Source organism: Parasteatoda tepidariorum, chromosome 8, assembly GCF_043381705.1.
Source record: "Parasteatoda tepidariorum isolate YZ-2023 chromosome 8, CAS_Ptep_4.0, whole genome shotgun sequence".
Lineage (NCBI taxonomy): Eukaryota > Metazoa > Arthropoda > Arachnida > Araneae > Theridiidae > Parasteatoda > Parasteatoda tepidariorum.
Window position 1 is genome coordinate 37,745,003 of NC_092211.1, and position 12,361 is coordinate 37,757,363.

At 28.9% G+C, this 12,361-nt stretch overlaps 1 protein-coding gene across 1 annotated transcript; it reads right to left on the reverse strand.

The window, feature by feature from the left end:
• Positions 1-6,194: 6,194 nt before the first annotated feature.
• LOC107438602 (zinc finger protein 235-like) lies at positions 6,195-8,006 on the reverse strand (the record flags this gene model as incomplete). The annotated part of the gene is given in 1 exon segment (XM_016050920.4): positions 6,195-8,006. A coding segment is annotated over 1 exon segment (1,503 nt). The 3' UTR covers positions 6,195-6,432.
• Between the last annotated feature and the right edge of the window lie 4,355 nt (positions 8,007-12,361).

The following is a 12,361-nucleotide window of genomic DNA, read 5'->3' on the forward strand; positions in this document are numbered from 1 at the left end:
GACACACCAAACAGATACATGGGTGCCACTAAAATAATTTCAAGATTGAACTTATTTTTTGATTAATTAACACAGTCTAGCATTGTTTACCAGAATCTCCATAAATTTACAGCTGACAGCAAAATGCACCTTTCCATGAGAATGACTTGTGTATTAAATCAATAATTTTTTTTTTCAAAAAAAAAAAAAAAAAAAAAAAAAAAAAAAAAAAAAANAAAAAGAAGAAGAATAAATAAATAAACAACATTCATTTTCTATTTTATTACTTTATTTTTTACAGCAAACAAATCAAAAATAAATTGCATCTAACCGTATTTATCTTTTCACACTAATCACCAAGTTAAAATCACTGATATAAACCACGAACTTTTTCTGAAAGCCACTCAATACTCTATTTTTCCTTTCGCCATTATATTTTTTCCCTAACTCTATGAATTTCTTTTCTTTTTTTAAAAATAATGATCCTAATTTAACTTAAGACTAGCATTTCAAAACATCATGGAAAAGTACAAACTAAATCAAATTTATATTGAAAAATAGTACAAATTTTGTTTACACAAGCAAATGTTAAAGTTCAATCCTATTCTTTCACTGCAATGCGAAATTATTTGATCATTTACAATTAATAGCATTTTCATTAAAATGTATTTAATTTTTGTAAATTTCAAAAGAAAATCTTACATTTTTAAAGAAGTAAAAAATATTAATTGAAAAAAGAATTCTGGGAAAGAAATATTAATTAATGGGATTTAGTCCACTGGTTTTTTTTCTCAAGACTGATTTCAGTCCTCAGGACTGAAGAGTGGCACTCATGGAACAGAATAAAAAGTATACCATTAAATGAGAGATAAATTGCTGGCGAGAAATTTCTACTATTAAAACAATTCAATTCTAAAGAGAGAGAGAAGGGGGAAGGAGAGAACCCCATCATCCTCTTGAGATACTTCCGCAGTCACCATCTACATATTTATACAAATTTTTAAAAAAGCTAGCACACTGTTAAACAGTTTGCAAACCTACTGACTCAGGTTTGCGAACTGAGTCAGTATTCTTCCTCGCTGCTTTGCAGCTTAATAGAATAAAGTGGCCACAAAAAATTATCGCCACCACCTCTTTTTGCCATTTGACACCCCATACTATTTAGTTCCTGAAATGTAACTGCATAATGCACATAAAAACACTTTTAATAACTTCTGTTTATTTTTTAATTACACGCTTGACAAGTTGTATGGTAATGAATTTCCTATTAGAAATCTTTAAATAGGCTAAATTTAAGCCCAATGAAATTCAAACTTAACCTTTTTTCAATCTATTTAAATGAAAGGATTTTATTATCGTCTGATATGCTTCAATGATTTTTCTGCCACTTTTTATTGACAGCGTGTTTCAACATCTTTTCAGATGTGGTTAACTTTGTTTTTTAATCTTGACATAAAGTAGAATTAATTATTGATGAAAAGAAATTCCTCAAAAGTGTAGGCTGTTTGATTTTGTTTCTTCGCCAAAAGATGAAAGGAGAATAAAAATGTAGGTGCAGTATTTCATTTCTGGCACACCCTTCCCAGATGACTATAGAGCAGGAAAGGTAATGACAAAAATAATAAATGAACCCTAAAAGAAATATTTCCAAATAAAGTTTATCAATGAAATTTTTTAAAAAATGGGCAATGATTGAAGGATAAAACTTATTTGAACAACTACAAATTAAGAAAGGTAAATAGATTGCAGAAGATGTAAAGAAAGAAAAAATTATTAATGAAAGAATGCAGAGATAAATAAAGCTGAGAACAGCAGTTGCAGAAATTTTAACCTTAATATTCTATTTTTAATGTGCTTAATTTTTCATAATTAGTTTATATTTCATTCTGATACACAAATTTAGAATTGATTACGAGAAAAACAAGCCTATGATATATTCCTTTATTTATTACATTATTTTTCCTTAAAATATGATATAATAATATATAACGTAATATTTTTTATAATATCTTATAATATTAGTAACATATTTTTAAACTAAGAAAAATGTATATTTTTTATCACAATTTAGAAGCAAAATCATTATTTAAGTACTTTAATTTTTAAAAAAATGGCCACCAATAAATTTACCTCTAGTGGGCAGTGAACACCAGATAAATTTCCCAGTCTAGTCGTTTATGACTCAGCACTATAAAATATAAACTAGGAGGATAAAAAATAAAATAGCAAAAAAGCATATAATATACGAATCATGAAACAAAGAAAAAAAAACATATATCATTATTACAAAACTTTGACTCACAAATATTTCTAAATTATTCAAAAAAAATTTAAATAAATGAATATAGCATAAAGCAATGCACAAAGCTGATACAATTTAAATCATTATTTCTTCAACACAAATGTATAATGCTTGTTACCTGGGGCATGCTTGAGAGTGAGGAGGATTAAGTGATTGTCCAGGTCTGCCCAAGATTCGTTTAATCTATAAGTCTATTCAAGTTTGCTACTTAATAATTGGTAGGATTTGAGATATTTTTTGTTTTTGAATTTTTATACAGGTGAGTAGAAATTAAGAAAGTTTAGTCAGCAGTTTGTATTACTAGTCTGTACACATTTTTACAGGTGCATTTAATTACCTCAAACAGATTTTTTTTTTTTTTAAAAAAAAAAGGTTAAAGTTAATTTAAACAAGAAATTACAATACACAGATGTAATGTAACAATTTAGACCAAACATGGTTATTCGAAAACAAAAAACTAAAATAGCATTCTTTACATGTAATGCTGTCTAAAGAGACCATTGATAATTATTTTATGGTTGTCTCAGATCGTTAATTTCAGTCCATGCACATTATCAAAATTATAGTTGCAATTTAATAACTTATTTATAGGTGTAATAATGCTTATTAATGTTACATATTCTTTAGTTTATAATAATTTCCTTAATTATTTGTAACAGGGTTTGTTGATTTAAATCAAATGATTTTTTTTAAAAAAATCATTGATTTAAATCAACTTATTTTTATATATTGTATATATTTTAAGAGTTAAAAAACAATATTTTAAATTATTGATACTTTTATTATTTTCTTTTTTTAGTTTTAAAATTTATTTTAAATAAATTGCTGCATTATTTAATTTTAGCTAACAAAATTACTTTCTTTCTTGGTCTGTGTTACTTCCAACACATTTGAAATTACATTTTTTAAAATCTTTTAATTCTAGAGATTGAAAGTGCAGATAAAAGTAAACATTTAATGCTGTCCTAATATAGACTTGCATAGCTCTAGAAAGTAATTAATAATCATGAATTTTTTTCGAAAAATAATGTTAATTAAAATTCTACCTTTTGAATGAAAAAGCGTAGAATTAAAATCTACATTATATTTTATAGGTGGAAAATGTATATATCTGAAGCTTAAGGTTACATTAAAAAGAAATTACCCTAATATGCCAAAAATAGAAGAAAAAAATGGGCTGATAAATTCAGATGTTTTTTTTTCCTGATATAGTGCCATTCTTCCCTTTCAAACAAAGTCTATTTGAAGCTGTAGGAATATTAACTGGTATTTTTTTCTCATAATATGTTTACAGTATCTTTGACATTATCTGATTTTCTATTAAGAAATTTTGTGGAAAAATATTCCAATGAGCACATAGATTTAAAAAAAAAATGTTTTTAGCTTAACTTATACTTTTAGCTTTGATATAGAATTAAAAATGAATATTTTAATATAAAAATACATAGATTAAATATTTATTTATTTTTTGATGAATGACTACATTTATAAACACAATCTGTTACATTTATTTTGTCATTTTAAAAATCAAGAGGAAAAAAAAAACACATTTTTACATTAAAATTGTGGTTTGCCAATTGAAACTTTGTTTTAATAGTTAAAGTTACAGGGGTCTGTCCAAGCCGAATTTACTACCTTCACAAATTCAACTTTAGGAAAACGGTAGAATAATTTTACAAAATACTTTTTTTTAACATTTTAATTTTGTGTCTCGTAAGAAATGATAAATCCATATTTTTACCATATTTGTGTTGATTTTTTAATATGATTTTTAATTTTCACAAAATAGGTACCAAAAAAATCTAGACAGACCCCTGAAGTATTCTTTAAATTCTCTATTTCATCTAGTCCTTAAATTTCAATCTTGCATTTGTTTATAAATGGTTGCTATGCATTCAAAGCTATGTATTATAATAAAAAATTATTTCAGTAAGATAAAGCTTCTAAAATATTGTTATAATATAATTATAATATTAATTTAATTTTGATTAACCATTTATAAAGTTTTTTTAATCATAAATTAAAATTCTTACAGTGTATTTAAATAAAAATAAAAAAAATTTGATTTAAATAAAAAAAATCCAATTTAAATAAAAAAAATCTGATTTTTTTAAAAAAAATCACGAACCCTGATTTGTAATTTATATCACTTTCAAAACTTCTTCGCAAGAAATTTGAAAATGCAGTTAATAAGCCACTGAGATCCTATGCATATCCCTGTTTGTAAGCTAATGATGAAATCCTTAATAAGAAGATGGAAGCTTTATCTTGCTCTCTGACTTCCTGTATGTAAAAATGTCCAATAATTTTTTTTCCTCTAATGGCTGGCAGCTGGCACTGAACTACTATGTTTTTTGCTTTGGAAGTGTTGCTCATTTATTATTATCCGGTGAGCACCTGCCAACCTAAGTCACGGAGGTGAGTAACATTACCCACAAATCACTGCCCATTCATAGAGAGGGTCATATTCACACAACAGAGAGAGAGGTGCAACCATTGGATTCATCAGGCATCCTAGGTGGCTATTTTCAACAATAAATTTAAGTATTTATGAACGTTAAGAAATATCATACAATTTAGAAAGACCATGAATATGGTATAAGTTTGTTTCTTTTTTTGCTATGAGCATTCATTTTTAAAATTTATTTAATGTGGACAAGAGCATCATCAGCTCAATATTAAACAAGGAAAAAATTTAATTTACTAAATGAAGTTCCGATTTTGCTGAATCCATATATCTTTAAACGAAATTAATATTAAACTGTTTAGTTTCTCATGTAATGTGGAAAAATTGGAAAGCGTCCCTTTCTTCCAGTTATCCCTGAAAAGTTGGGGAACATTTTAGACCGGGGCATTTCAGACAGACCCCGTGAAAAGGCTGTGACAGAATTTAGACTTGAGGTGGGTCATGACTGTCTTGCGCACCACCTCCACTGCATTGGTATTTTTACAAGCCCGAATCGCCCACTCTGTAGGAAATTCGAAGTAATGGATAGGAAGCACTTGATGGGATGTTCGGCTGTACACGGAGACTCCGAAGTGGATATTGGAGGGCTAGGCATCTGCTAATGAGTCATTGACTTTCTCCCCTTATCTATCTGATTTGCATATATTCTACTTGTTAAGAGTTTGTCAATTTCTGACATTGGAAATAAATTTTTAAAAAATTTAAAAAAAGTTTCTCATGTCACCACTTTAAATAAATTTTATTTTTTATTGCTATTTTATATTTGCTAGACACTTATCTTTGGCACCTGTGAAAGAAATCTTTAATAAGAGTAGTTTAATTGACTTAATAAAAATGTTTGACTACATTTAAAACTATCACTATTGGCCGAATGTCAGAATACATTTCTAAAAATTATTCAATAGTAAAAATTGGGAAAGGGTAACAGTAACACCTAGAGATCACAAATATGAAATCTTAATATTATATTAAATATATTGTCAATACAAACCATTGTTGGCAAGATTTTGCCGCAGGTGGAAAAAACCATGGTANCACTATTGGCCGAATGTCAGAATACATTTCTAAAAATTATTCAATAGTAAAAATTGGGAAAGGGTAACAGTAACACCTAGAGATCCCAAATATGAATTATATTATATTAAATATAATCTTAATATTATATTAAATATATTGTCAATACAAACAATGAAAGAAGTAAAAAAACACATAACATGTAATATTGTTCAATTGAAATAATTTCATTTTTCCCCCGATAAAAAGGTTAATAGAGAAACTTTTCACCTGCCTTAAATATCATTTTACAGAAATGCAAATTGTTAAATTTATATAATTATCTGCTTTTACTTTGTTAAATTGTAATTTAATAGATAATTGATTGTTACCGTTGGTAGAATCAATATAATTTTTAAATATAAATGCATATGAGAATTCAGTTAATACACATTATACAGTATAATAAAATGTTTTACTCCTTTTTACATCTTAATGTATAAAATACAAAATATTATTTTCATATATGTTCTCAATTTAAACAAAACAATTTGAAACTAAAATATAAAGTACAAGTAACTATCATTAAAATCATCTTATAATCAGTAGAAGCAAATAATTCTACCACAAGTCTCTGCATCACAATTGGATTTAATATAGGCTAAAGCTATTTAGAATAAACATTTGAAAGTCACCTGTATCTCTGAAATAGTCTTGTTACACGCAAAAAGTTTAATGCTGCTGTATTCTGCACTTTTACAAACTTTATATTTTTTGATGTAAAAACATTATTTTCATTACTAAATGCCTTTTTTGCAACTTGGAGACTTTTATGCATTGTTGGATCTGCAGTTTTTTCTGCCATATTTTCTTCAGGCACTTTGAGCAAATTTATTTTGTTATCTGTGTTTTGAATTTGGGACTGCCCAAGTTCCATTTTGCTATCAGCATTGTGTTTTGTTTCAAAAGTAGTTTTAATTTTTTCACGCCTTCTAGATTGAGTAGAAGTAAAAACATTATTTTCATTACTAAATGCCTTTTTAGCAACTTGGAGACTTTTATATATTGCTTGATCTACAGTTTTTTCTGCCACATTTTTTTCAGGCACTTTGAGCAAAGTTATTTTGTTATCTGTGTTTTGAATTTGGGACAGTTCAAGTTCCATTTTGCCATCAGCATTCTGTTTTGTTTCAAAAGTAGTTTTAATTCTTTCACACCTTCTAGAGTGAGTTTTTAGCATTTCATTTGATTTAAAACATGTATTGCAATCTTCACACATATAAGGTTTCTCTCCAGTGTGCTCTCTCATATGATACTTTAAGTTAGACATTGTTTTATACTTTTTGTCACACATAGTACAAGCAAATTTTTTCACTCCACTGTGGGCATCCATATGTGCAACAAATGCAGCTCTGTTAAGAAAAGATCGAGGACAAATTTCACACTGAAATGACCTGCATTCTTTGTGAACTGCAGTTTTGTGCAACTTGACAGAATATTTAGTAGTAAATCTTTTTTTACAAATATCACAAGGAAAAAGCTCTCTTCTACTAGAGTGGATTGCACGTTTATGCCTAGATATGTATTCTTTTCTTTTAAAATGTAATTGACATATGTCACATTCATACCAGTTCTTAGAATGAACAATAGAATGGCTTTCCAGACGTCTTGCTGATTTAAATTCCTTGTTACACACTGTACAGATATGCACACCACCATCCTCAAGATATCTAGATTTATATTTTTCAATTAAATATTCAAATTGTTTGAATTCTTCAAATGTCTTATGATGTGCTAGATAAGTTTGACTGCTATAATGATATTCCAGTCCACTTTTTTGGCGAAAACTTTTATTACACATTTCACACTTATAAGGTTTTTCCTCCGTGTGAGTAATCATATGAAGTTTAAGATTAGTAAACATTTTAAATCGCATTTGGCAAAACTCACACTGAAAATTTTTTTCAAGTGTTAAATATTTACGATGTGACCGTAACCTAGTTTTAGATGAGAATTTCATGTTGCAATGATCACAAGAAATAGGTTTTTCATTGGAATGTACACTTCCATGTCTACGCAGATCACTTGATCTTTTAAACCATTTCTGGCATATTCCACAAACGTGGCCCTTAAACGATCTTTCAGCATTTGGAGGACACGGATTTTGAGGCTCTACTATTTTCTTTGCTTCCATCCGTAATGTTTTAAAGCTAATTTTCAATTTAATAACGTTGAAATAAATAAAACTAGAACTGATATATAAAGCATTTAGTTTGCCCGTTGTTTACAGCCTATTTCTGTCCCGTCTTAGAATGGTTGAATGAAAACAATGGCTTAACTTGACTGTAACCGTTGGTGCAACATTTAAGTTACGGATCCAGTTCAGCCTCGTCCTCACCTCCGATTGCAGTCGAGAGGAAAAAAATCTGATTGGTAAGTTCTACACCATAGAATATATCACCAATCAGGTTATCATATTTCTTTGAAATAGATCAATGGCCCATGATTGAGTGGGAATAGCCTTTAAATGAGATTTAGACAGTATTCCAAAGAGCCAATCACATTGCATGCGAAAAGTTCTTGTGTATACTAATTCGAAATTGCGAGCAAGAACATGATTTGTGTAATAAATTTCCCCACTAAACTCTAACTCCTTCGTAGCTCTAAATTCGCATAAAGTGTAAATGATCCCGTACACACTTGCTCCATGTCTAGAACCTTCCTCTCTCTCACTTTTTGATTAATTTAAAATTTACACAACCGGCTTTCTCCATCTGGGGAGAAGTGTTGCCCTTGCCCCTTCCTCTTTTCAGTTGTATAGAAATGTACTACGATATTTTTCCTTTTCCTTATATTTTTCATATTTAATTGTAAAAAATTCTTTTTTTTAAATTTCCACGATTCTTTCTTTTAGAACAATGTTCAATGCAGAGTTTCCAATTTTTCCTATTTATTAAACACTGTTTACTAGTTTCATTTTTACTCATCATTTAGAAAGAAAAGCATAAAAACAATACTCAAAGTACAAGAATCTAAATTCAAAATGTGTCAACTACCTTAAATCTCATACTTGTGGCTCTAAGGCCAAAAGAATAGTTTCGATCCCTGAAAAAACCTGCCGTCAAAGCACAATAAAATAGATTCTCATGCGGAAGACGTATGTCTAAGCCCTCTCTAAGGGAATACTAATCAATAGTTAATTCAGTAGGGGAAGAACCTGATATTTATTTTGTTTTAGTAGACCCCTGGGGAACAATTTACATATTTTTTTTACAAGAAATCAGATAAAAAATTGAAAATATACAAAATAATACTCCAATCATTCCTATAAACTATATTCCTGTGACATTTTTATGCAGAATTCTTTCACAGAGCAAAACATTTTCAATATTGAAAATTTAACAAGTTGAAATTTTTTATGTTAGTTTTCCAGACTCAATAGTGATGCACTTTTTTACAACAGTCTAATGTCAGTTCAAATTATTTTTTCTTTAAATCTTTGCTAATCTAACCACTAAAAAAATGTGCAGTTTTTGAATAACTCTTTCATTTCAGTTAAAAAGCTTAATAAGTATTTTTTTATTTTTGCAAATGTATGGTAAAAGTATTGCTTATTACATATTAGCCGATTCTTTGCCTCAGAAGTATTGTTCATTTACAAAACCTGGTAGACACCTGTCACGGAGGCGAGTAACATAACTCATGCCGCAGATTCATAGAGTGGGTCACATTCACTCAACAGAGTAGAAACAGAGAAAGAGAGACAATCAACCATTGAATTTGCAGTTATCTACTCTGGCTAGCTCTTTTCAATAATAAATTTCAGCATTTATGAACAGTAAGGAAACTTGAACAAGTTAGAAATACAATAAATATCATACTGTTTTTTTCCCTCCATAAATATTTAAAAGAAAAACCAATAAATACAGTCAACCCCGCTTAAAGGAATAGTTCGGTTTCAGACAAATCTATGTAATTAAGCGGGTTATTCGATTGAAAGGGGAGTGCTATATTCAATCTTAAATTCTAAATTTTTACTTTTTAATGCGTAGTCCGAGCCGGATTATACCTTTCGTAGGCCCTAGGCATAGCCGTTTTTGGGCCCTCCCCTCCTTCCCTCTTTTAAAAATATATGCTAAAATTTTTTTGCATATTTTTTTTTTTACATTTTTATTAATATGGATTTTAATTTACAAATTAGTTTATCGAACTTTAACTGCAATACCGACATACTGCCGATATTGCAGTTGATATCGATAATACCATTATGATTAGTTAAATTTGGTGAAAATTTACTCATCCGATTTAGAGGAAAACTTTGCAGATGAATTTTTACTATTTTCAAATTTGTATGAACATAAATCTGCACAAGAAATGTTGAAGGCTCAAATTAAAGATAAACTTGTGAATACTTTTCCTAACGTTCACATTGCATTAAGAATATATTTGTCGATTCTTGGATTAAATGCAGAAGGAGAAAGATCTTTCTCCAGATTAAAATTGATAAAAAATTATTTGCGTTCAACAATGAATCAAGATTGTTTGGCATCGCTCGCACTTATGTCTATTGAATACGACATTTTGCGTAGTTTGGAATTCGACAGCATAATACAAGATTTCGTTGAATCCAAAAATCGCAAAAAAGTAATATATTAGATCATAAGATTCTGCAAAATAATTTATTACAGAAAAATATTATATTTTTATTTGTATCTTCATAATTTTGTGCAATATACACTTGTTGCTAAATTATTCTTAAAGCTAAATTATTTTTGTCAACAAATTTTTTTCTCCCAAGTTTTTCGTAGGCCCTAGGCACGTGCCTATAAGTTAATCCGGCCCTGTGCGTAGTGTAGCGTTTTGATTAAATAAACTCAGTTTTATGATCAATAAATAATTATAATTAAAACTTTCTGCCTTAGTATCATAAATAAATATCATTTAAAGTTACATAAAAATAAATCAATGTTAATGAATCATGTTGGAACTAAAATATTATTTGATCCCATCCGAAAAATTCTATAGTTGAAGACTGTTCTTTGTACCCGTTTAATTCGTCAATTTATCAAAATTAGATTTTCCCTTTTAGTTTCTACTAAAATTTTCATGACTTGCGCACATTCCTTTCAAACACATTCAGAATTTTTTATTTTTTTTAAATCTTCGAAACTAGAGAAATTCCTAATTAATGCGCTACTTCATTTGGAATTTTTTAATTCTAAGATTCATTGTTTTTTTTTCAATTAATTTAAATCATTCTTTTAGCTCTCAAATTGCAACCAACTCAAAATTATTCACAGGATTAAGCAATTATTCTACTTAAGAAAAAACATTCTTTACACTAGTGTATTAGGTTTTTAAAACTTAATAATGTATCAAGAGGGGACCACAAGTCTTGACCTAAAAACAAATCACTCTATCCCTTTTTCACATACTAAATGATGTCTGAGTGAAGTAAGTCAAAGAGGGGTAAAACACCCTTCGTTTACTCCAATGTATAACTGGTAGCAAAGATTTGATTAATTTTTCAACTTCATCCCAAACACCTACTAATGAATACGAAGTCCCTATTGAAATTACCATCTTGTATCCTTATCATAAAAAGAGAAATTGTAATTTAGCTGGTGAAACATTTCTAAAAAAAAAAATTTTTTTTTCATTTCAGTATTTCCTTACGCAATTAAGCGGGGCAAAAAACAACAAATGGGGAAATTTAACATTAGTTTAATATAAAATGATTTGGTTCCATTAAATTTTATTCGATTATCCGAGGGGCGATTAAGTGGGGACGACTGTATTAGTCTTTCAGTGAACTGACCGTAAAGACAGAGAACTCCGAAGTTCAGCATAACTGGCTGCGGTCAGCAAGCGGGTGGGCGACCAATTTGATCAGCCCGTGTAGGAAGCGAGGGTGGGCAGTATTGGTCTTTGTTAAACTGTTTTACCGTAAAGTGTTTGACTTTATATGCTGGTCGTCGGGCTACCAAAGCAGAGAAGCCATCCCCTCGGCAAATGATCAAAATTGCTATGGCGTGTCTTCGGATCATCCTCAGGGATGTTTCCCAGACTGTTGCCTGTAGCCCATTGTGCAGCTCTAAGGCGACATATATAAAGTACCTACCTACCTATAAATATTAATTTTAAAAACTGATAAGATATGGGCAAGCATTATGAGCTTATATTAAACTGGGAAAAATTCAAGTTACTAAATGAAGTTCTGATTTTACTGAATCATAACTAGGACTGGGCGATATTAGAAATTATATATCGTGATGCATCGTCAGTTTTACATCGCGATATAGTGATGTATCGCGATATAGTATTTTTTAATTTCATTTACTTGTAAGGCACAGAAAGTCAGATTTCTATCAAAACTTCATACTCAGATTGATTTAAATCAATTTATAAATTTGAAGATATATATGTTTTGCTTAAGAAAGATATTAAATAAATTGACTACAATGTTCAAATCTTACTTAAAATATTTATTGAAATGTTTATTTAGAAATTCATAATACGCGTAAAACAAAGTGTTAAGAATTTCTTTAAAGCGTTTTTTACAAATTAATATTTTCTTGTACTATTATGCATAAATAATTACATAATTATTAAGTTCGATC